At 44.4% G+C, this 22,890-nt stretch overlaps 9 protein-coding genes across 9 annotated transcripts; 6 read left to right on the forward strand and 3 right to left on the reverse strand.

Moving 5' to 3' along the window:
• Positions 1-2,794: 2,794 nt before the first annotated feature.
• On the forward strand, positions 2,795-5,171 carry N7537_003818 (uncharacterized protein; the record flags this gene model as incomplete). The annotated part of the gene is made up of 2 exons (XM_056894876.1): positions 2,795-3,340; positions 3,393-5,171. The coding sequence occupies 2 exons, from the start codon at positions 2,795-2,797 to the stop codon at positions 5,169-5,171; spliced, it is 2,325 nt and encodes a 774-aa protein (XP_056754624.1).
• Positions 5,172-5,992: 821 nt separating this feature from the next.
• Positions 5,993-6,437, forward strand: N7537_003819 (Zn(II)2Cys6 transcription factor domain-containing protein; the record flags this gene model as incomplete). The annotated part of the gene is made up of 2 exons (XM_056894877.1): positions 5,993-6,061; positions 6,114-6,437. 2 exons carry the CDS (start codon positions 5,993-5,995, stop codon positions 6,435-6,437), a joined length of 393 nt encoding a protein of 130 aa, XP_056754625.1.
• A 634-nt stretch (positions 6,438-7,071) lies between these two features.
• On the forward strand, positions 7,072-7,750 carry N7537_003820 (uncharacterized protein; the record flags this gene model as incomplete). Its single annotated transcript, XM_056894878.1, is given in 4 exon segments — positions 7,072-7,094; positions 7,121-7,233; positions 7,248-7,363; positions 7,574-7,750. The coding sequence occupies 4 exon segments, from the start codon at positions 7,072-7,074 to the stop codon at positions 7,748-7,750; spliced, it is 429 nt and encodes a 142-aa protein (XP_056754626.1).
• A 251-nt stretch (positions 7,751-8,001) lies between these two features.
• On the reverse strand, positions 8,002-11,020 carry N7537_003821 (uncharacterized protein; the record flags this gene model as incomplete). Its single annotated transcript, XM_056894879.1, is given in 13 exon segments — positions 8,002-8,284; positions 8,342-8,481; positions 8,712-8,853; positions 8,881-8,926; positions 9,160-9,251; positions 9,270-9,312; positions 9,379-9,551; positions 9,645-9,748; positions 9,875-9,967; positions 10,146-10,217; positions 10,249-10,276; positions 10,491-10,609; positions 10,786-11,020. 13 exon segments carry the CDS (start codon positions 10,942-10,944, stop codon positions 8,002-8,004), a joined length of 1,494 nt encoding a protein of 497 aa, XP_056754627.1. The 5' UTR covers positions 10,945-11,020.
• Positions 11,021-12,403: 1,383 nt separating this feature from the next.
• N7537_003822 (uncharacterized protein) lies at positions 12,404-14,103 on the forward strand (the record flags this gene model as incomplete). The annotated part of the gene is made up of 2 exons (XM_056894880.1): positions 12,404-12,441; positions 12,507-14,103. The coding sequence occupies 2 exons, from the start codon at positions 12,404-12,406 to the stop codon at positions 14,101-14,103; spliced, it is 1,635 nt and encodes a 544-aa protein (XP_056754628.1).
• A 544-nt stretch (positions 14,104-14,647) lies between these two features.
• Positions 14,648-15,393, reverse strand: N7537_003823 (uncharacterized protein; the record flags this gene model as incomplete). The annotated part of the gene is made up of 5 exons (XM_056894881.1): positions 14,648-14,659; positions 14,719-14,819; positions 14,885-14,908; positions 14,960-15,055; positions 15,129-15,393. The coding sequence occupies 5 exons, from the start codon at positions 15,391-15,393 to the stop codon at positions 14,648-14,650; spliced, it is 498 nt and encodes a 165-aa protein (XP_056754629.1).
• A 680-nt stretch (positions 15,394-16,073) lies between these two features.
• N7537_003824 (uncharacterized protein) lies at positions 16,074-16,807 on the forward strand (the record flags this gene model as incomplete). Its single annotated transcript, XM_056894882.1, has 4 exons — positions 16,074-16,103; positions 16,138-16,290; positions 16,474-16,617; positions 16,730-16,807. 4 exons carry the CDS (start codon positions 16,074-16,076, stop codon positions 16,805-16,807), a joined length of 405 nt encoding a protein of 134 aa, XP_056754630.1.
• A 3,228-nt stretch (positions 16,808-20,035) lies between these two features.
• N7537_003825 (uncharacterized protein) lies at positions 20,036-20,642 on the forward strand (the record flags this gene model as incomplete). Its single annotated transcript, XM_056894883.1, has 2 exons — positions 20,036-20,496; positions 20,528-20,642. The coding sequence occupies 2 exons, from the start codon at positions 20,036-20,038 to the stop codon at positions 20,640-20,642; spliced, it is 576 nt and encodes a 191-aa protein (XP_056754631.1).
• Positions 20,643-21,464: 822 nt separating this feature from the next.
• Positions 21,465-22,794, reverse strand: N7537_003826 (40S ribosomal eS28 domain-containing protein; the record flags this gene model as incomplete). The annotated part of the gene is made up of 4 exons (XM_056894884.1): positions 21,465-21,800; positions 21,994-22,077; positions 22,236-22,379; positions 22,680-22,794. Coding segments are annotated over 4 exons (405 nt in total), but the record flags the coding sequence as incomplete, so codon positions are not given.
• Between the last annotated feature and the right edge of the window lie 96 nt (positions 22,795-22,890).

Raw genomic sequence — 22,890 nt, forward strand, 5'->3', positions numbered from 1 at the left:
GTAGGCCCGGCATTTAGTCGTAACTAAATAAGATAAAGGTTCTGGCGTTGTATCCTTATAGTGAAGGAAGTCCAATTGTTCATGGCCTTCATACTCAACTAACAAGGCTGCCGGACACCGGTAGTACCAAACAAACATGTGACTACGTGTCAAGTCTAGTTATTCCTTTATAGATAATAAGCGGAGTTCAGAATATATCAACCAAACTTTTGACTCACATAATTTACCCTTATATATGCCACGTCGTCATATTAGGCACTTCTAACCGTTGCTTTAGACTGTAGTGTATCAAGGACAAATCTACTTAAGTTATCGTCCTCGTAGGGGCCTTCTAATAAATCTTTGGACTCTGAAATCCCTGACCTAATAGCCTCACTTGAATAAATAGGGTATTTAACTTCAGCTTCGATGGCCTTAGGTGATTTAACATTGTTTTCAATATGCTCTAGCCCGGGCTCAGGGTCGGGTGCGAAGCTGGCAGATGGTTTCGCATTACGCGAACGGTACTTTGAACAAGTATGTTTCTTTCCTTTTCCTCCCATGATTTTAGTAACTAAAGATGGGTGGGTATATCTTCACTAAATTGAAGTATAAGAATCTGCGGAGGTTGATTATTTTATTCTCTAAGGGCTACAACTCTGTTCACTATATCGATTACGACACTACTTGATGCCTAACCAATTAACAATTGGCATGAAGCAGACTTTCGGGGAATTACTCTGTTTAAAGTATAACATTTGGTCCTTTGTATCATTGATTTAGTCCTAAGTCATAATATATAATTATCCACTACAGAAATGCTTTCGGAGTCGGCTAGCGTTCGAATGCTTCTTCGCATAGAAAGGGCATACTCGCATATAGGAAGCGATTCTAATCTCTGCATTTTCCTTAGGCCAATGCTGGTAGTCTGTCTGATATGCAACACAATCGCATATACGGTGTATATCTGTCGTATTTTCCATATGGCTGTCACGACTGGGAAGGACTGGGAATGATTGGGGTCGATTGAGAACGATTCGGGACGATTGAGGACGATTGGGGACGATTGGGGACGATTGAGATAATGGCTCTAAAGAGCGGTTCATACAATAAATTTAAATCTAGTAGGTGTTAATTAGTAATATCGATGATAAGAAGCTAATAAAAGCACAAACGGCTTCGTTCATACCGCGTATTTGCGCAAACTATCGCGTCTATATATAGGGATACAGGAGAGTAGTGCTTCTCTACCTACCATATTAGGTTAGATTGTATTTTTCCTATCTATACTGTAGTTAGGATAGATTAAGAATCTAGACAAGTGTTCCGCTTCCGAAGATCTATTCCTATTGGTTGCCCACGCATACTCGAATTATGTGTGACTTGACAATCCTTGTAGACCGTTAGATACGACACAGCATAGGACTACACAACAATTCACAGAATAACTTCGAAAAAGGTGGAATACAATTTATGCGATAGGGCACTTTGAACATTCTGATTAAACGTGCTATGAAATATCTGGAGTCTCTAATATGACCCTCACATAAAATGTAGTCAATAGTACAAAATGTGCCTTTGTCGCTGAAAGGACACCATCGAATGGTTGAACCGCCTAAAGAGTTCTCACCGAAACCTTCCACCCCAGACGCAACTTCTTTCCATGCCCCTTGTGGATTAGTTTCCACTTAAAGGTAGACATTTGAGTCATGATTGGCCAATTAGTGAAGAACAAGTTATCATAAATACACCTAGCTACGTGTAGAGTAAGGTTCTGGGTAACTAAATGCTTCCAAGGGCATCACTGGCCAGCCAACAACCTCAATCTCCGAAGGCCCACTGTGGGGACCCACCCTTCAGCTGATAATCCAATGATGAATCAGACACAAAAGGGCCCGACGAAGAGCGCAGGCGACACAGAAGGCTACACGTCATATTTCAACCAGGCACTATAATGGATTGAGGCTATGGGTCGGACGGATGCTGTTGGGAACGTACTGGGTTCTTATGGTGAGAGTTAAGTTAATTCAGTGCTTGGAAACCATTACATAGCTGAAGGCTTTATGGTCACTTCGAGGCGATAAAATAATACTACGAGTACAATATTACTGTACTGTAATAAAAGTGCTCTGTTCGGGAATTTCTTACAATCGTGTGGCTGTTTCCTGGTCTTCTGAATCGCAGTCTGTCATGTGACGTAAAGTCATGACGTCATATAATTATATCAATAGTTCCGTATCCTGGGATATTGAAATGAGATCACTTGCCCCGGGGCACGCAAGCCAGACTTGGCAAGACACACCCGGTGAATTAATTTCAGTTATAATATTCAAGCTAGAAGATTTGACTCGCTTGGTTTCTTCATAGTGCCTCTTCAACCTTCTCCAGGTCTTGATCTGTAATTAAAAATGGGGTCGGATAATAGGAGGCCTAGAAAAGTTAGCTTTGGTCATGTGACTCGTTTCTGCCTGCATACTAGTTGTGACCCAAGAAATCCCCAAAATCCCGAGTCGTATCCCGACGCAGACGTCTGCTTCACACAACATTCGCGTGCCTTTTTTATCAAATTGGATTTGCGACGACTCTGTTTTTGACGAGCCTCTTAACGCATCCCAAATTACCTGAAGACGAGACTGAAATAACCCGCTATCACGCCCTCTTTGAAAGTCCTTTTAGTTTCCTCTTGTGTGATCTGTCAAGTAATTACCAGTCCCGCGAGATTAATAAAGGTGCTCATAGAGGGTAGGACCTTCTGCCATCGCAAGAAATTCGGCGCCAACTATCTCCAGTTCAGACCAAGGATACCAAACGGCTAATGAACCCTGACGAGACAGGCACTTCTAGCCCTCGAGATGACTTGGACATGACAAACAATGAAACGCCAGCTTCCCAGGTTCAAAAATGGCATGACAGGCCTCCAAGCACCCTCAAGTCACTCAGCGCAGTGTCCGAGGCCTCAAGCGACCCGCTTACGGAAAGCTTTGTTCCGCAGCCCCTGATTGAAAAAATTGCCATCCCACGAGGATCAAACAGCGGACTTTGGACATCGAATGGAAGAGTAAGTCGAGCATGCGACACTTGCCGTGAACAAAAGGTCAAATGTAGTGGTCACCGGCCCGCATGTCAACGATGCCGCGAAGGCGACTTCACTTGCGTCTACACGGACCGAAAGCGAGAGCGAGAGGTCAAGTTTAGTGGCCCAGTCTCACAGAAATACTTGATGCATGAATGGCTGATACCCATATTTAGACAATCTGCCGATCTCATGTCTCAGGTTCGGATGTACGAGGATCTTCTACGCAATCTGCATCCTTGTCTCGAACGTCAATTGGCAATAAAAATTGAGAAAGCCATCGGCGTAGTAAGAAAACGGGATATATTTATTTTTCTGACAAGCATCTGACGATATCTAGCTCCCAGGCGCCTCGAGCACGACCCCCGATGGCCATCAAGCAAAGAGCAACCCTATACGACCGACCGATCATATGGTTGAGGACCTCAATCGTAATAGAAATACCCAGGCGGCAGGGCTGGTGGGCCGACCGTCGGAGGTAGCGTGGCTACATAGTCTCCAGTGTGAAATGGACAAGCACAGCAAACCTGAATGTCCGTTGGACAAGTCAGAACAGCCGCCACTGTTGTCTACCAATTACTTTCTCGACAACTTCCCAATGTCTATGGCCTATCTGAATAACTTGGCGGACTGGCCCTCCGAAGATGCTGCTAGTGAATTGGTGGAAAGTTATTTTCAGATCGTACACGCGTCCTATCCCTTTGTTGGAAAGTTGTACTTTTGGAAACAATTTCGCGCTTTTTATGCGAACCCCGGTAAGCAACCAGGCGGGGCATGGATAGCAGTGTTAAATCTGGTGTTGGCTATCGCTTCACGTCACAACTCTCTGATGAGGAAAGAACCGGAAACTGACACTGACGTACACATCTCATACTTCACAAGAGCTTGGCAGCTCTACATGAGGAACTCCGCTGTATTAGACCCCCCAAATCTACAACAGGTGCAGATCGAGTCCCTCATGTCACTATACATGCTTTCTATAGGTGATATTAATAGGTATGTGTATTCCAATGCCGCATCCAAAAACCGGGGATTGATGATGAGCAGGGCTTGGCGGATATGCGGCGTCGCAATGAGATCAGCAGTGGCCATGGGAATCCACCTTCGTAGTAAGAGTGAAAGCATTTCTTACATATCCAATGAGATGAGGTATCGTCTTTGGTGGGCATTGTACTCGCTTGACATTCAGCTATGCTCAATGACTGGACGTCCACCTAACATGAGCTTGGAATACTGTACAGCCTTTCTTCCAGCACCTTACCAAGAGGAAGACTTTCTAGAAGACCATGTTTCCCAATTCATTTCAGACGACGATACTCGGAAGGCTCTACTGGCATCTTTCATCTTCAGAGCGTTCAAATCGGACAGGAAAGGAGAACATGCAGAACATCTCCATCACCCCGCTATGAGCGACAATGACTCTCCCATAGCCTTGGCGCCAAATAGTGTTAAGCCCAACACATCGCTATACTTCCTATTTCGTTTAGGCTTGGCTTTCGTTGGAAGAGCTGCGATGGACGAAATACACTCACCTAGCACGGCTTCCCTTTCATGGGATGAGTTAGAGGCCTCAATTATCAGAAACAACGCATCTGCTGATAATTGGTTGGCTAATCTACCATTCGTCTACCACTTTGAAAAGTCATCGCCGAATCGCCCATTTGTTCGTCAACGCACTAGCTTGGCATTCCAATTTTACTCCATCAAGCTCGTCATCCTAGAGCCATGTTTGCGTCGTGCGATCAGGGTACCGTTTGAGGGCTCATGTAGCAAGCACTGTCAGATTATGGCCACTCTGTGCATGCAGGTAGCAGAAAGTGTCTTGAACCTTTTCCCGGATAAAGCGGATATTCGCTGGCTATACGGGTATTGCCCATGGTGGTCCATAGTGCACTATCTTATGCAAAGTTCTGCCATCCTCCTGATCGGCCTTGCGGGTCAAATCGACCTGGGGGCAATCCAAAACGCGGCAACGGTGAACAACATCAGAAAGGCTTGCGGATGGTTATATGAAATGTCCAAAAACGATCGTTTCTCCAAGCGTGCCTGGGGGGTCTATCGTGGATTAGCTGCACGTCACAACCCAAATTTGGTGCCTTTGTCAACTCTAAACACTTGACTTCATTCTCGATATGACCGAATGATAATCTGTCAGTATCTAGCCTTGCAATTGTAGAGCTGCGAATTTATATTACTACAGTGGTACAGTAGTTTTGAAATTCTACCAAGCAATTCTACGTGATGCATCGCGGTATTGTAAAGATGGCTTTAGTGAGCCATTACAGATACAGCGTGTGCGGAGGCCAATCATTTGCCTCCAAAATGTATGGGGCCCTAAAACAGATCATGTGATTGGATATCATGTGCGACTTGTTGCCACGTCACCTATCGCTGGGCGGGTCTGACATTCGATCACAGTCTTGACTAACGACAAAGTACAGACTTCCTCGCGTTCAGGGGAACCCATATACGGAGCCCTCTTCCATACGGAGCCTTCTTCCATACGTAGTTTTCTTCTAGGGTGACCACGAATTGCGGATGGCGGTTTAGCCAGACGCCGTTCAGTGAGGATTGCGTTCATTGGCTTATCATCTTGCTGTAGAAGCGGGTCTCTGCAGTGGCTTTCATTGGACGACAGTGTACGCTGCGGACGCTAGACCCACGTTCTTGTCTCAGAGCCTCGGTGGGCGCTTATATACAGCCACTGAAACCGTCCCACGATGAAGAAAGGCGGTATCGAAGGGTGTTTTTTTGGCCCGCTCTCTATCTGACTTGACTCGTTATCTCGGTCACCCACCCCACCTTCTACTTCCCGCTAACCGTCTCCTCCACCCTTCCTCTCAACACACTATATGACTATGTCTGCGCGCCCCCCCCCCTTCAGACCCATTCAGCCTCCAATAACAATTAACAAAGAAGCAGTAGTTGGTCAATTTCAAAATGAAGCATCAAAACAAGATACGAAGGCAGTCCACTGCCTGCAAAGAATGTCAGCGTCGGCGGACAAAGGTAGGGAATATTATAATAGTATAGATCTTCTACTTACTTTTCATTAAAATAGTGCACTGGTGGAAATCCGTGCTCGGAATGCAGAAAACGCGACTGTGTCTGCGATGTCGATGAGAGCTCTGACAAACGACGCAAACTCTACTTAAGTATGATGGAAGAAGAACTTAGGTACCATCAACAATTCATGGACGGGTTTCTTAAGGTAATACGGACTTCTAATAATACTGATGTCCACCACATTATCGATGTTGTGCGGTCGGGATCATCGACCAGTGAGATACAGACTGCGGTGAATCGCGTTCTTACGGATAATTGTTCTTCCTACAATGACGTCCCCGAAGGAGGTCCTGAAGCGGCCGGCCCAAGGAAGGCCTAAGAGGAAGGCTTCTAAATCGGCTACATCGGATTATCTTCTGGATCAAGCAACATTCAAAGTGATAGTGACTCAGCCCAGCAACCTGTTTCCGTGCCCGACGAGCCGTCGCGTGCTACCAAGGAATATCTCGAGAAGTCTGAGAATCTAGAAATGCTTTGCGAATGAGGAGCTTCCAGATGATGTTTGATTTCAGGTGTTTTACGACGCCGGATATGTTACGCGCCACTTTGGCGCTATTTATCTACAAGAATAGTCACTCAACTACAACTGGAAGTATCCTTGCTACATAAGATGGCGTTCCAACGCCATGCTATTGATGTGCATCATATGCGCAGTCAGTCGCTGGCGTTGCTCGAATTCAGTGCAGGAACTTCAAAGACAAGAATAAGCAGGCCATGATCTCCTGAACGGCAGTCAAGTAGGGAGATCCAGATAAATATAGGTATACACTGTCTGCTTCGTCGGGGCAGCCCATGCAACGCTATCGCCTGTTTCATCACTATCACGGTTTGATGTCCAATCGTGTAATGTAGCTTAGAAGATTGCGATTGCACCAGTGTCCAATGCTTTTCCGGGGCTGAGTCCGTCACCGTTGGGTCTCAGGTAGTCGCGTTTGAAAGAAAGTGCATTGAAGATGCGCTCACCGATGAGAAATGAGTAATTTTATTGCAAGACAATCCCAGCAGCAGAAGCCACTGTCGCTTCTGGGACTCTGTTCCTACGAAGTTAAATGGAGAACCTAATATCAGGTCTGTATTTCGTTTCAATGTTGAGGATCTTTCCGGTCGATACTATGGTAAGTCCTGATAGCCCCGTTAAAACCTATCTTGAATCTCACAAGCCGTAGAACCGAACAAGTACTATCATGTGTTATGTATAGAGCAAATATTTCCCAACCTAAGTGCCTTGGTAGAGCGGGGGGTTTTGTAGATAGAAGGTGTGGTCACCTAGCTGACCTTAGCCAGCCGGCAAATATCACGCTTTTATAACGCTATTAAAGATTAGTTCCGCTATAAGGGCCATACCTTCGAAGTGAACCTATGCGATCGATTCTAAAGAGCAAATGCTAAGTAGAGCGGAAAGCTAGCGCAGTAGAGATTAACTATCAACTCGAGGCTTATAAGGGTAGTTCTTAGGGTTATGAAAAGTGTGGAGAAGTACCGGATAAACCGCTAAGAAAAGACTACTTTCCTAAAGAGGCTCGTAGTAGCCTACTGAGCGAAGTTCTGGCCTCCGTGATTAGCGTAGGGTATTTGGATGGAGTAGATAGAGATTCGAATGCTCGCTATGGTAAGAAGATTCGGCGTAGGTAATGCTATAACTTATCAATTATGGTATTGCTCTGATTTTATTACTATGACTTATTATTAGATATCTTAGCTACGAGTGGTTATCAATATATTTCCTTAAATCAATAATTATGCGATCGGATATTTGTATACTATATATACTTAACCTCGCTCTATAGGACATATTTAATAGAGAAATAAGAAATATCGAATATTTAAGGAAGGGGTAGGCTAAGAGCTAGTAAAGGTAGGCAGGAGATAGTTCTATATATTCTTTACGTATAGTTTAGGAGTCTCGATTTTGATATTAGCTTTTCTCCGTAAATGTTATACTTATAGTGTATATTATTTGGGAACGGCTTAATATGTTTGTTAACGAAGTGTCGGCTAAGGGACCCGGGGTTCTTATACATTTTTAGGCGTTCGCGTTCTAGTAGTCTAGTATTACTAAGACAAATAAAGTAGATCGTTAGTCTCTCTCCTAGATATTTGACGCAAATAGAAGCGATCGCTTTAGAGAAAGTATTACTATTCTTATCTAAGGGGGTAGACTTCTGCCTCTTAGGCAGAGCGGTAGTAGGTAGTATATTAGTAGTATCGGCGGTACGTTTTTACGGGGCCCGAGGCCGCGAGGGAGTACCCTCTTCCGTATTATAGACCGCAATTACTATATTGATTATAGTAATTCGACGCTTATATTCTTTCTCGACTGTTATACCCGGTAGAGTTAGAATACTATCGATAAGTATTATATACTACGGTATTATATAGCCGGTACGCTATAACGCCCCTATAACTTCTTCGTTAACAACTTTTCCGGAAAGTTACCGCTTACTATCGATCACCGGCTACTTATTTTTATACCGCTCTAGATTTTCACAAATTAATCGGTACTTTTACTATCCCTTCTTATTTCGTAATTGCTTTACTATGCGATTATACTACTTATCTATATAATCAAATTTCTGGCGTAACTTTTTGATACCTTTCTCTTTAGCCTTCTACCGCTTATAGATTGTTCGGGAATAAGGGCTACTCTACGGTAGGATATCGCCGAACTCCTACTATAATCTAGCGTGCGCTTCTTTATAGATAAGCTTCTTAGCGTCTCGAATTCGCTTTCTTGCCTATTTTCTATCTTTTAGGGTACGTACGCGGGGAATATCTTTAATATAGCTCGAATCCTTAAGCCGATAGGGTCTACGAGGATTAATCGATCGACTTATTAAGTAGGCAAACCGTATAAGCTGTTTCTAAGCGGGTATACCCCGTATAATTGCCTAGGTATCTACGTAGATACCTATACTATAGTACCGGACAAAAGTATTAATACTAGCGTACTATAATATCACGTTCTACAATTCATTCGATACGTCCGCTAGTAGAGAGGAACGTATTAGCTAAAAGTTATATATATATAATATATCACTTACGACTATCGTTAAACGCTTTTACTACGCCGTATCGGAGATAATATAGCTTCGCGACTTCCGCGAAGCCGGTAATCTTACTACCTCGTTTTATTCTATAACGTAGCTATAACCTAGTAAGTCCCTTTTCGAGTACGATTCGAAGGCTATCCGCCTCTTATACTACTTAGTAAAATATATTCTAATCGAGAATTTCGTCCTTTAGCTTTAATTCCTACTTACTAAGTCTATCTAGGATCCGAAGACGGTACAAATTCTTAGGACAGTCTATTATAAGGCCGTCTTTTAATAGACTTTTAAATACGCCAATTCTAAATAGTATACCTAGTAGGAAAATATAAGGACTAAGAACCAATATAGGATTAAAGATAATCTCCGGAATCGGGAATATATTTCTAATTAGAAATAATAAGCAAAAGGGCGCTAAGAAGTATATAACTAGAGGAAAGACAAGTATAAAAAATGGCTTAGTAAGGGGATATTCTTACGACTCTTTTTTACTAAGAAATAATTTTGTGAATTTAGGTCTTAAGTAGATAAAAAGTCGAGGACGTCCTCTATTTAGATCCCGAACTAGTATTAACTTAAGATCCTAGAAGCGAAGTTTTAGTAGCGCCCCGGGACGGCTACTAGTAATAGCGGCTAGCTAGTAGAAAAGGAGGAGTTATATCCGGTACTAGCTATAAGGAAAAGTTATCTCTATCGTAGATAAGATCACTCGGGCAAACTCGGCTATATCCTCGATATATATAGTCGCTTTCGGTCGATCTTTAAGGGAAAGTTTCTTATCTCTAGCAACTATCGCGAGGACCTATAGAATATTAGTCGCGTACTATCTATACCGATCTCGATACTTAATCGGGATCTTATATCGCGGATCTTAACTTAGATATCTTTGCTAAGCTTATATCTAACCTCGGCCTTATAGATTAGATACCACTACTTCTAGAATAAGTCGAGCGAGCTTTTAGTCTTTACTCCTAGGGTACGACGTCTATCCTTTCTACGTCGCTAGTTATACCGCTAGGAGAAGAGAGCCTTAAAGAAGCGTACCGTCTCCTCTATATTAGAGAGCTAGGACAAACATTCTACCGGACCGCGCTTTGTACTATTATAGAACCTAGAATAATCAGCGAACCTAGTAATAGAAGCGGGATATTACAATGATATCTCACCTATCCCAAAAATATTATATCTTATCTAATCTCTCCTAAGTTTTCGGGCTATAGCGTTTCTATCGGAGCTAGGAGACATCAAAAGACTCGGCCTCCTAGAGATAGTATTCTAGTAGAAGTTGCTTCTCTTTATCTTCTAAAGCCAGCTTATCTTCGGACTTATCTTTAGACTCGGATTCGGATTCGCTACTTAAGTTAAAGACGCTAGGTACAGTAGAGGAATCAGAGTCGGAAGCGTTATTCGAGAAGATCTCGGGTAGGCGTAAGCTAGTGTCACTCTTATCATCAGATAGAGTAGGACACAGAGAAGGTATGGCAGTAGAACGTAGTATAGGTTTGAAGAGGGGGAAAGAGCAGCGAAGACGAGTAGAAGCACGAGAGAATGGTCGACAGTGATATTATTTCACTTTAAGTAAGTCACTCGTTAGAAACCTAGAACTAGGGCTAGAGTTACTAGGGAGCGAGGGAGGACTATCGTTCGGGGCCATAGTGGTCGATATTTATAGAAACTTAGGGAAGCAGAACGGTGAACAGAGGAGCCATTTTTAGCTCCCCTCCGCCAGGAGGGTGGACGAGGATAGGGCCCTATAGCGGCTGCGGCACGAATAGACATCGGTCGATCAATGGGCCCAGGCACCAGGCACGGCCAACCCGAAGTATAGGTAGCAGTAAACGGGGTTGGCCGTGGGCTTTAGTGCACGTGACGCCAAGACCGATCACGGTGAGCGAGCGGCCTAAAACGGCGTCAAAAGCGGCCGTTTCTAGCCTCCCATTCACCGTGTCATCCTTAAATATAGTATTAGTTCCTTAATCGTTTAAAAGGACTTAGGCTATAGTAAGGCCCTACGCGGTAATAGCTTAGTTACGAACCGACCATTGACGTTAGACTATTCGAGGAGTATTAAGGTAAGTATACCCTAAACCTATCTAACCTAACTATGGCTAGTTAGCTAGTGCGTAATATAAGGTAGCTAGAAATATAGGTATCCTAAGAGCTCTGAACTCTATAACCATATATTTACTTAATAGAATTGAATAAAGCGCGAGTTAAAGAAGGCCCTAGAAACTACCCTGTATTCTTTAATTTAATAATCTTATAGAACCAGCTAATCTTCTATAGATATAATAAAATTTAAGCCCCTAGTAATACCTAACTAGAGTCGCTTAGTAGATATAACCATAGTTGCTAGTACTATTACTACTAGTAGGCTGCCTACTTCTTCGATACGTAGGGTATCTTTACACGTACTGAAAATATCTTTAGGGGAGACCAGCCCTAGAAGTCCTGGTACTAGATTCCGCTTCTCCTTAGTAGTCCATCGGGCGATATACTAGACGTCTAGCGTATTTCCCTTATCTATTGCCCCTGATGAAACTAACGGCGGACCTTACGTGGCTGTGCTAGAGATTCTCTGATCCAAACGAAAGACCGACTGATTTTCCGGGCACTGTCGCCTCTTAGGTCTCCACGATACCGCTCTAGACGCGCGTGCGCGCGGCTAGGTCAGTGGAGAGGATAGTAGAGGGAACGTTCGGCCTAGCCGTGGAGACATCGACCATAGATGGGACTTTGATGGTCACATCGTAATTTGGACTTCCGGCAAGGCTCGCACGATGACAGCTGTCCATTTCGGCGAGGTGTTGCCATTTTCATCGAGTTTGTTAAAAAACAAGAGGCTGGCTGGCCTTTATCTGGTGAGGTGATGATAACAAACACGACTAGGTGATTAAGACATGAATTGTCTACTAAATAGGGCCTCAGTACCGGACCTCGGCACCGGACCTGATTAAATTTCCTATTTGAGTAATACCAGTTGAAACTCCGAATAGACTATAAAACAGGACTAGTATTAGCGGTCATCAATGTGGCCATCGAGGTGGGGGCGGCTAGTCCCGTATGAGTGGGCATATTTACCTCAGTATTTACCGCGACAATTCAGGATTTTGACCTTGACATTCCCAATGTTCTCTCCTTTTACATGAACCCTTGTCTATCATCACAATCATCAATTTCTGATTCGTCACTTCACCGCTCCTACATTCTTGTACCCAAAGCAAGAATTCCTATCAAAATGTCGATCACATCCTGCCAGTCGAAGTTATGTCGACGGTCTGTAGCTTTCTACAGCTCTCTGAATGGCGAGCGCTTAGATTGTCATGTCACGCACTTTACAGAATATCCCTCGAGGGATTTTCCATTCACTATCTCAAGAGCATTTGCTTCATTGCGACAAGCGATAGCCTTAGAGAACTAGAAGCACTAGCCCAAACAGATGGTATTCGGGAACGAGTTCAAGAGTTGTGGATGATTCCATCCGTGTTTGATGGTTCCCATGCAGAAAGTGAAAGTTCTATTTCCGAATTTGCCGTGTCATCGAGGAGTTGTCGCCAGGTACCTAATGACGAACTAAAGGCTCGTTTTTCAACATATAAAGCCTTGGTTACAGACAATTCTAGTCTTCTAGAATCGGAGGCCTTTAGCACTCGGCTACGCAAATGCTTGGAAAGGTTCGACAACCTTGACACGGTTGGACTTGCACATTGCACGACGAGCTTTTTGCTCGACCCGCGACAAGAAAAAGTCAGTTTCCTTGGCTGGCGCCGCCTCATTAATCAAATCGACTTCCGATTTGGGAGTAAGAACTTCGAGCCGCTTCGTAGTAGCGGAAGCGTAATGGACAAGGTTAACTCTTTAGCCGCGTCAAGGCTTTTGCAGGCGCTCAGTGGAACCAACCGGAAAATCAGGAAGTTACAGACATGTAATCCTGATTGCTGTGGTAACATTGCCCCCGAAATCCTCCTCACGGAAGAGCAATACAGCTCTGTTCAATCCGTTCTGGGTGATTTAGAGGATCTCCACGTTCGCATAGCTTTCAGAACCGCGAAGCCGGCTTGTGTCATGAGTGCAACGACCTGGATCACTCTGCTTATCCATGTTGCTCCCCGCCTAAAAAGACTTGCTCTCTCCCAAGACTATTCCCTTGGAGGGCTTTCTAGCGAAATCGAATTCAACCGGCTCAAAGAGCTCCATCTCCATAAGACTTGCATCAACTCCAAGAATTTGAAATCATTGCTCCTCAAAGCCAAGGAAACCCTCGCTATTTTCACGATTTTTAAGGTGATCATGGAGGATACCTCACCATCATTGTTGCCGGATTATCCATCAATTTGGTATCCTATAACTCCAGCCAGGCTTCGTCCACCTCCAGTCCCTATTTCTACAATCACAGATATCTATGATCCAATCTTAACAACCCCCTCTCTGACTCCAGCAGCCTACAATCCAACTTCAACAGCCTACACTCCAACCTCAGCCTACACTCCAACCTCAGCCTACACTCCAACCTCAGCCTACACTCCAACCTCAGACTACACTCCAACCTCAGACTACACTCCAACCTCAGACTACGCTCCAACCCCAACTCCGTATTATACTCAACCACCCGGACAACTACCACCCGGACAAACTTACATCCCTTCAACCCCCTACATACCCTCCGTGGGTCATGAAGATGTTCTTTGGAAGTCGGTTTGGAATTTCTTTGGAGAAAATCTATCGCTACAGAGATTCTCCATGGCAAAGATCGCCGACCGCAGCCATGAGATCTCTATTCAAAGCACAGATGACTCGATTGAACCTAGCGACAAGGCTTTTTTTGATGCTGAAACTGTTGGAATTTCGTTTCGTCAATGGATCAGCCAATTGACCCCTATGCATTTACTGGATTCACCTAGTATTCAAATGTGGCCGTACGACGATAACAGTAAGTAAATCAAGACAGAGTAGCTATCCAACAATTTTCTAATGATTTTCAGAGGCATGGTTCAACTAAATGATACCCGCAAACAGCAGCTCACAGAGTTCCGCCATATGTGACTGTGGGAGTGTATCTAGAGCCTGCTGCTTTGGATATGACTATAGGGGTTGGAACTGTGAGCAGGCAAGATGAGATGTGGCAAAAGACTGAACAATATCAGCTGCTCTACATGTCCCAAATTTGATGGGTTGTGATTCTGTGCTAGAAACAATACCCAGCGGTTCAGGTTGATCTTTATGTTTTCTGAAATGCGTGTAATTAAACCACAAAAACTGGGGTTAGCTTCGCATCGTGTCCGTATCAGACTGCCTTTATCGGGAATTTGTAATAGCCTGCCAATGATTTTCTTTATGATTGTGTAAATTCATGTTCTTCGAGGTTTACGCGGATAAGGAAGTCGATGAACTAATTTCATTGCTCTATAGTGCTAGCGCGAGAACTGCGTATCAAACCCATGCTATACTCTCAAGTTCTGCGGAGAAAAAGAAAAACCTCAGGTCAGAGAGAGAACTTCCCAGACCGTTCATATTTATGCTAGAATATTTGAACACCGAGGTACCTCGATGTACCCGCTCCCTATCCAGCCCCGATCCGTTCAGTTGTGGTGCCGGCGGATCACTCACATAACGGCACGATCCAGTGCCCCAATTGCAGATGTTGAGGAAAACAGCTAGAAGGAACAAGTTAGAGGCATATTAATTCCATACTAGTTTTACGGGGTAACCCATCACTCACCACAAGCCCAGTATGCAAAGGTATCTAGAAACTGTCAGTTTGATTTCCACTAGTTCAAGGCAGAATCTCTCATACCACCATTTTTAAGAGGCGGAAAGTCTTCGACCTCCGTGCTATCCTTATTCGCTATCGAATACAAGCTCATTTTGTCCCATCCATATGCCGGATCCCCTGGGCGTTGAAATATAAGATTAGTCCTGACTCACAACCACAGTTTGCAAAAGGAACACTTTGCCAAACTTACCTGTTTGGAATGATCCAGACGCATTATATCCACGGCTAAACTCGTGTAGGAGAAGTCGCTCCGGTATGTTGAAGATAATATTCCGAAGGTTTTGTCCTCTGAATGAGTCAATTCCATCAATCTTCACTTGGCTTAGGAAATACTGCATCCCTCTAAGTCCTCCGGGGCAAATTGTGATCCAGTCAGGAAGGTTAGCGTTAGGACTGAGGGTGACGGCAGCTGAGTCCTGTTCCACTGGGACTCCAGCGGCTGGGTTGGCAGGCATGGTACAGATATGTGACGTAAGTCTCTCAAACCGAGGGCTTATTGGCACCCCGTCCACCATCCAGTAATCTAGTGCCAATTGTTAGGAATTGGCCAATGCCAAAAAAGAATGTGGGCTTGAATGATAAACTCAAGTGTATGCTTGCTGCCCACCACCCATTCATCCGCGTCGCAGAGGATATAATAAGGGAAGGTCCGGGAGTGGAAACCGTTGTAAAAAATCGCCGCAAGCTCCGTAAATAGTCATTGGTTTCAACTAAACAATTATTTGCATCACATTATCGATTGATATGTTAACCCACTTTCCAACCGAAGTGCGCGGGCTTGAGATCTTTGCTTTGCAGCATTGTCATTTCACCTGAATGGGCTGTAGAGTGTCATAAAGATATCCAAGAGTCGTCGTTGTATTGTCAAATCCTACGTTGCATCGCGCTTGAATTTTATTCTGTACGGTCTGATAGTGTGTCAAGATTGAGGATGTAGGCATGCAAAAAGAAAAAGGAGTTGATTTGACGGTTTGGAAGTATGGGTTTATTATTAAAAGCTCATAAAGATTCAGGCCAAGGGCTACCCTAGGTGGCAACGCACTCACTCGTTTGCATTCTACCAGACACACTCATTCATTCATCTTTCAATTCACTCTTTTTAAATTTTGACATTTTCTCTTGGAAGGGTCCAAGCATGGGCCTCCTCTCTGTGGCCAAGGCCCTGGTTCTTTTGCCATTTATATTGAACTTGGTACTAGCTGAAGTCTCCATGGGCGCATCCGGTTCATGTTCATCGACTCAAAGATGTGTATCCGGCTGTTGCGGCAAAAGTGGCTATTGTGGGTTTGGACCTAGCTTCTGTGATGAGAACAATTGTGTATCAGACTGTGATGCTCAAGCAGAATGTGGCCGTAAGTCCAATCCGGACAAAGGACCTTGAAAAGGAAAATTACTCACCCGTGTATAGCGTATGCTCCTATCGCTAACACTACTTGTCCTTTGGGCGTGTGCTGCTCTCGATTTGGGTAAGCATTAATTGCTTCTCGCATCTCTTATACATGCTAAAGGTTGATCTAGTTTCTTTGGTACTACAGACGAGTTTTGCGGGGCGGGGTGCTCCAGTGGGTGCGATCCTATTGACCGACCGTATGTACCTGTTAATCCTCCAGCTTGAGACTCCTCCAGCTTACAAGATGTTAGGTCTTGTTCTGGAGGAGCAACAAGTGAAGCGATTTACGGTGGATACTTTGAAGCTTTTAACTACGAACACGCATGCGATACCACTGAGCCCCAAAACATCGATGTGGCACCATGGACGGGGATTCCAAGCCAGACTAATTCTTCTTATAGCATCTTTATTTTGCATTTTCTGGTATTGCCAGTGATGACTCGAGTATCGAACTAACCTATCAGCATGACATCGACTAAGTCCCACAGATGGTCGCTCTCAACGGAAAAAGCCATCTCTGAAAGTCTGGCTTTCGGTTGGAGAATGGGACCTTGGCGGTCTAATTTCCTCGGACATGGTACGCTTCAAAGGCACACGCAATAATTTCATCCGCTCCGCAGTCGAGGAGATGGAAAGTCGGAAGTTTGATGGCATTGACATTGACTGGGAGTATCCTGCTGCGTCGGACAGAGGTAAGCAGTGCATATCCAGGTGTTGGAGCGATGTATTTTGTGCTAATATTTATTTGTTCAGATGGTCGAGACGAAGACATCGCAAACCTTGTTACCTTCATGAAAGAGCTCGGGGCGGCTTGTGGTGATACGTATGGCATCTCCGCAACTCTACCATCATCCTACTGTGTGTTTTTACGTCAATGCTAATGGCAGTGCTATCGCATTCTAACTTTGTGAAGATTACTTGAAGGGCTTCGAATACCCTATTCTATTGATCTAGAAGACACTGTATCGGCTCTGTATAGCTTAGTACTACACCAAACTGGATATTATAGTAGCGATTAATCGCCTTCGTATTCCCAAGGGAGACGAATGGAAGACTGCGTTCCGGACGAGTTACTGGTTATTTAAATACTCTGTGCCCTTTTGGTTGACGAATGGCTATGCTTCTTTCTAGTACTATGTGAACGATGCCCTGAGAGAATACCTCGATATTTTTTGTACGGTATATCTAGATGATATCTTGATCTACAGCAATACATTGGACGAGTATAAGAGACACGTGAGACAAGTATTACAACACCTTAAAGACCATGGATTATAGTCCGACATTGTAAAGTGCAAATTCTACGTGCACGAAGTGAAATACTTGGGCCATATTGTGGGTACTAACGGGATTCGGATGGACCCACGAAATGTTAAGGATATACAAAGTTTTCTCGGATTTGTAAATTTCTACCGATGATTTATTAAAGGGTTTGCCAGAAAAGCCAGCGCGCTTACAAGATTGACCAAGAAAGATACCCCATTTATATGTGATGAGAAATGCTAGACATCGTTTGAAGAACAAAGAAGCGTTCACCTCAGCACCAATTCTACGACATTTTGACCTAGATAAGCCTCGCACTATCGAGTGCGATTTATCAGATTATATCAATATAGGTTGCTTGTTACAGCCTGGGACAGATAAGACGCTGTACCTAGTTATATTCTTCTCTCGTAAGCTGTCACCGACGGAGTGCAACTATGATATCTACGAAAAAGAACTGATGGCCGTTGTATAATCCTTTGAAGAATGGCGGGCCGAGCTGGAAGACGTAGATACTCCTATATAAGTGATCAGTGACCACAAGAACCTCTAACATTTTATGACACCTAGGGAATACGAAAACTTCTCGCAAAGCAATAACTCGATATCGATACTGTAGACGCTTTCGCGAACGAAATGGCAAGACTTACGGAGATACTACGTTCAGAGATGACCATGATTTAAGCGTAATACACCGAGTACGCAAATAAGAATCGAATGCCAGCGCTACAGTATCGCGAGGGAGACGAAGTGTAGCTAGGGACAAAGAATTTGAGTATAGAACGACCGGCTAGGAAACTCTCGGAGAAATTTATTGGGCCATTCAGAGTCGCCGAGGTTATAGTCCTAGTTACGTACCGATTGGAGCTTTCTCTAGCATTGAGAATTTACGATGTTTTCCACACGAGCTTGCTCCGCCTAGTGGCTTTGGACCCCTTCCCTAACCAAAATGAACCAACTTAACACCGAATTAGATCGAATAAAGATAACACCGAAGAAAGAGAATAGATGATCGAAATGATACTGGATTCACGCGTCACTAAGAATCGACATGGAAAGAGAGGATTGGAGTAATACGTGAAATGGAAAGGCTACCCTCCTTCGTGGCGACCCCAAATGGTGTATATGGGTTGCCCTGAACGCGAGGAAGCTACCTTTCTTCTGCTTCCTCGCGCTACGTCTTGTATCTAGAGTCGACTATAGTAGTTCTTACTTTTGATTATTTATCTTGAAACACTATCCACTTCTATGTATACGTGAGACCCTCGCAGAATGGTGCGAATGTAGACGCCCAAGTGGGCCGGTGTCCGGGCATCATTACATCGGCCATTATAGGTGGCCAGGGGTGCGGTGCGTGGTTATGACCGGGTAGATGCGTGCGAAAAGGGGTGGTGCCGAGGCCGCCACTTTTAGCGTTAGAAGGAGCCAGTTTCGACCATCCCAGCACAAATGGTTTTTGTTTATAGGCCCAAAAGGCCCAATAAGAAAAAAACGAGGCGGAAATAGAAGAAGGTATTGATCGAAGTTAGGAAGTATAGAAAGGCCAAAAAATGTCGGGGGGATTATATTATCTTTATATTATAGTAATAAAATAGCCAATTGATTTCTTTACTATTTTTGATCAATTAGATTACTACATTTTAGGGTAGTAAATGGTGGCTAAAGAAAAATGTAAGGGCCGGTTAATCTATAACTCTACGACCTACAACCAGCTATTATAGTACCGCCTAAAGTTCTTTAGGTTTTTTTTTTTCTCAGAGGATGAATTAAGCTACATAATAAATATCGATGGCTGTTTGAGAGACTATTATAATAGAATTAGAAAAAGATTAGCAAAAAATAGAGATACGTTGGTTCCAGAGGGGGTCGAACCCTCGACTTTGGCGTTATTAGCACCACACTCTAACCAACTGAGTTATGGAACCGTATTATGTGATCGTGCCAAAAATTAGGACCTATCAATGTTTTCCTAAATAATAAGTATTTCAGACCTAGTTAAGTTATTATGCTCATGTTGGCACTGTAAAAATACCTAACGTATTTCACTGCTGGAGTCACGGTCACGTGGTCTGTAGTTTCTAAGGCGTCGTTTGTATGGCAGACATTATCTGGTACAGGTAGTCACATATGTATTGGGTCATCCCATTGCTGCCTGGTTGTGTAGGCTTGATTGCTTGCGGGGTGATCGCTTGTTTGCCTGATTCATGGTACAAGTATCTACCCCGCTTCCTCTTCTTCCCCGATCTGTATAGCAGAGGCTATAACATAATCTGTAGTTTTAAGCACCGAAGGCTTTATTTTCAGCATGGAACCTTCGTCAAAGGATCAATACTTTTATCGTTGCTATTCTTCAGGCAGTGCCGGTGCCCTAAGATGTGAAAAATAACCCCCACGTCCCTAGGATGCTATCATAGGGACAGCTGCTTCATGAATTTAGCAGTCACATGATTCGAAGACAGAGAGTCCCCACTGCACTGATATCTGTTACCATTTGCCCCATTGAAGCGCTATATCGTGCTTCGGAAAGATGCTACGTTTTGCAGCAAGACCCGGAGGATCCAGCGGAGATATGGATCGTGATAATATTCGGGCTGGATGACGCCAATACGACGCTTCACCATGCTCGCGAACTTGCACAGCAGCTTATGGACAGCAAAGACTCAAATGCTTTTAAATACGAGTATTTGTTCGAACGGGAAATCCCGACGAGCTACCTGCAGCACAACGTCTCGCTCAAAGAGCTAATCAAACGCGGACTAACAGACGGGATGTTCCTCAACATAGAAGGCTCTTTTCCAAGCACTCTGGAAGAATTCCGGAATGTGGTAATGAGCGCAATATTGTCGGACGCTTATGGCGCTGGTCGTTGGCTAGGAGGCGCCCGAGCTTTCGGTGCCGGGCACCTGTATATGAGATCGCGAACAAGATATTTTTAGATTCTCTTGGAAGTTCAGGCGCATCGATCGGTATCGCCAATATATCGATGTATATTGGGTGAATGATGAAGGAGACCTTGAATTTGACTATGGTCTTGAGTTTGGGAGCATATGATGTTGAAAACGGCATCACGAATGAACTGGATTCCTGGCTTGGTATTTGAATGAAGAGCTAGCTGAGGTTTTGATGTAGTCCTCAATGCTGCTGGTTTCTTCTTACTTTAATTCATGTTTCTAGCGTCTTGCTTTGCTGATGCTATCTTCGTTCCCTTGCGGTTATTCTTTAGATTTTATGAGGGCCTTAGAAATTTTAAATAAAACAATACAATGCCCTGGCCGGTTTTACGGAAAGCTTAACAGGCGCATATAACGTACAGTTCCAATCTATGACAAGGCACAGGGCAGTTACCGTCTACATCCATGTACTTGGTGGATACGTCGTTGGGAACCCCAGACAACAGTCAAACCCCGGAAGATCTGATCTAGAACCCCACATAGACTACACTGGCCAGATGTTCTACGAACGCTTTCAAAACCTCGACCTCGACAAGGCTGAACTGGAAGTTTTCAAACTTTTTTTGGATTCCATTGTTCTTTTTGTCGATCGGGTTCCGGTTCGAATCGGCGTTTGTCTTTTCTGAGTACCAGTAATGGGGGGAAGCTGGTACGAGGAAGAAAAGAGAGGAAACAACATCACAACCTCGTTTGTCGCATTGAGCCCATGCAAGCACGCCTAGATGGACGTGTGTATGTAGTAAAACACCAAGATCGAAACCAGACCAGACCGTGCCACAAGTCCACAAACCAGCCCTCGCGCAAGAACCTGAATTCGTTTTCTCGTATCAATAAAAAAAAGGCTTTCTATTATCTTTTTTGCACTCTCTGCTCCTCTCTCTCACGATCGTTTCTCCATAATCGACCTTCCGCGGCTTTCGGTATAAAAACCAAAAAGTCAATCCACCCAAACTATCACCTCCAGTCGAAACGTCGGAAATCGTAGAAACGGCCGAGAGTCGGCAGGCGGGAATGGGTTGAGCAGCGCGGCGGTTTAGGGCTGATGGAGATAGGAGGTTGAAGGTACGGCAAGAAAGAAAAAGCGGGGGACTCGATTTTGGCCGAAGAGTAATCATGAAAAACCGGTCGTAAGGGATATGCGAGAGAAGAAGAGAGACAAAATAGACGACGCGAGCGAAATTTCGTTTTGGTGGATTTTAACGGAGACGGCGGGCCTCGCGCTCGGACTCGAGCAGGCAGAGGATGTCGTCAACGCGGACTGGTGCGGAAGAAATATATGTTAGTGATGTGGTTCGGTAAGGTTTTTCGTCTCTTGGGTCGATCTTCGAAAATTCCACATTTCAACATGAGGGGCTCTTCTTCATTGTAGAATGAATAGATTGACCCATGTTTGCTTCCTCCTCTTGTGATCCCAAAAGACGAACGGATTCAAGGTAATCAATGTCGCATACCTGGGCCCTTGACGTTGCGGATGATGGAACGCGAGGTGTCGTCCATGAACTCGACGCGGACCTGGGTGACACCACCACGGGATCCTAAATGAATAGACCACAAATTAGCCATTGCTATTCCTCCAAGTGTCTGGTTTTCATCGGTTTGTTTCGGGCGAGCCGGGGCGCAATGGGTGCACCCCGCGAATATCGAATATCGAATTGTGGGTTTTGGAGCTTCAAAAAGTTGGGAAAGCACATACCGGTGCGGCCGAGGACACGGGTCACCTTGACGAGCTTAACGGGCTGCTTGCTGGAATCCATCTTGGAGGTCTGGAGAGGGCGTTGAGCTCGAGGATTGGAGTTGGTTGGACTGAAGGTAAGAGAGTGTTGAAGTGGAATTTGGCCTGTGTGGGTTCGTGCAAATTACGCGAGGGCTCAGGGCTGGACACCTGAGCCGTCAGGCATCAGATGAGTCAGCGGATAAAATTGACACCTGGGTCATCAGGCAGCTTGAGGCAGATTCAGGCAGAACATATTTTCGCTGAACTCCGATATCGTTCAGCATCACCATTAGACAATTTAGACTTCCACAGCCAATTATCCTATGAAATAAATTAAAAATTTCATTGAAGACTCTACCAAGTATATCCTGTAGACGATCCAAATAGCTACATGCCACAGAATCCTACCACGTGGGTTCATACTGTCCAACGAACACGATACACACTCTGGTCCGGTCACCAGTCCACCGAAGTAATCTGCCCCTCCAATTTCTGCCGCAAGTAGCTCCGGCCTCTCCCTCCTTCTGACTCCTCCGGACTATATCAATTGTTCTACCTTGTCCCGAGATATATTCAAGTCTCAGAATTTCAATTGACTTAACCTCTTTGTCAATTGATCCCCGGTCAGCTTACT

This window comes from Penicillium hordei, assembly GCF_028827395.1.
Source record: "Penicillium hordei strain IBT 12815 chromosome Unknown utg000002l_segment0_segment0, whole genome shotgun sequence".
Lineage (NCBI taxonomy): Eukaryota > Fungi > Ascomycota > Eurotiomycetes > Eurotiales > Aspergillaceae > Penicillium > Penicillium hordei.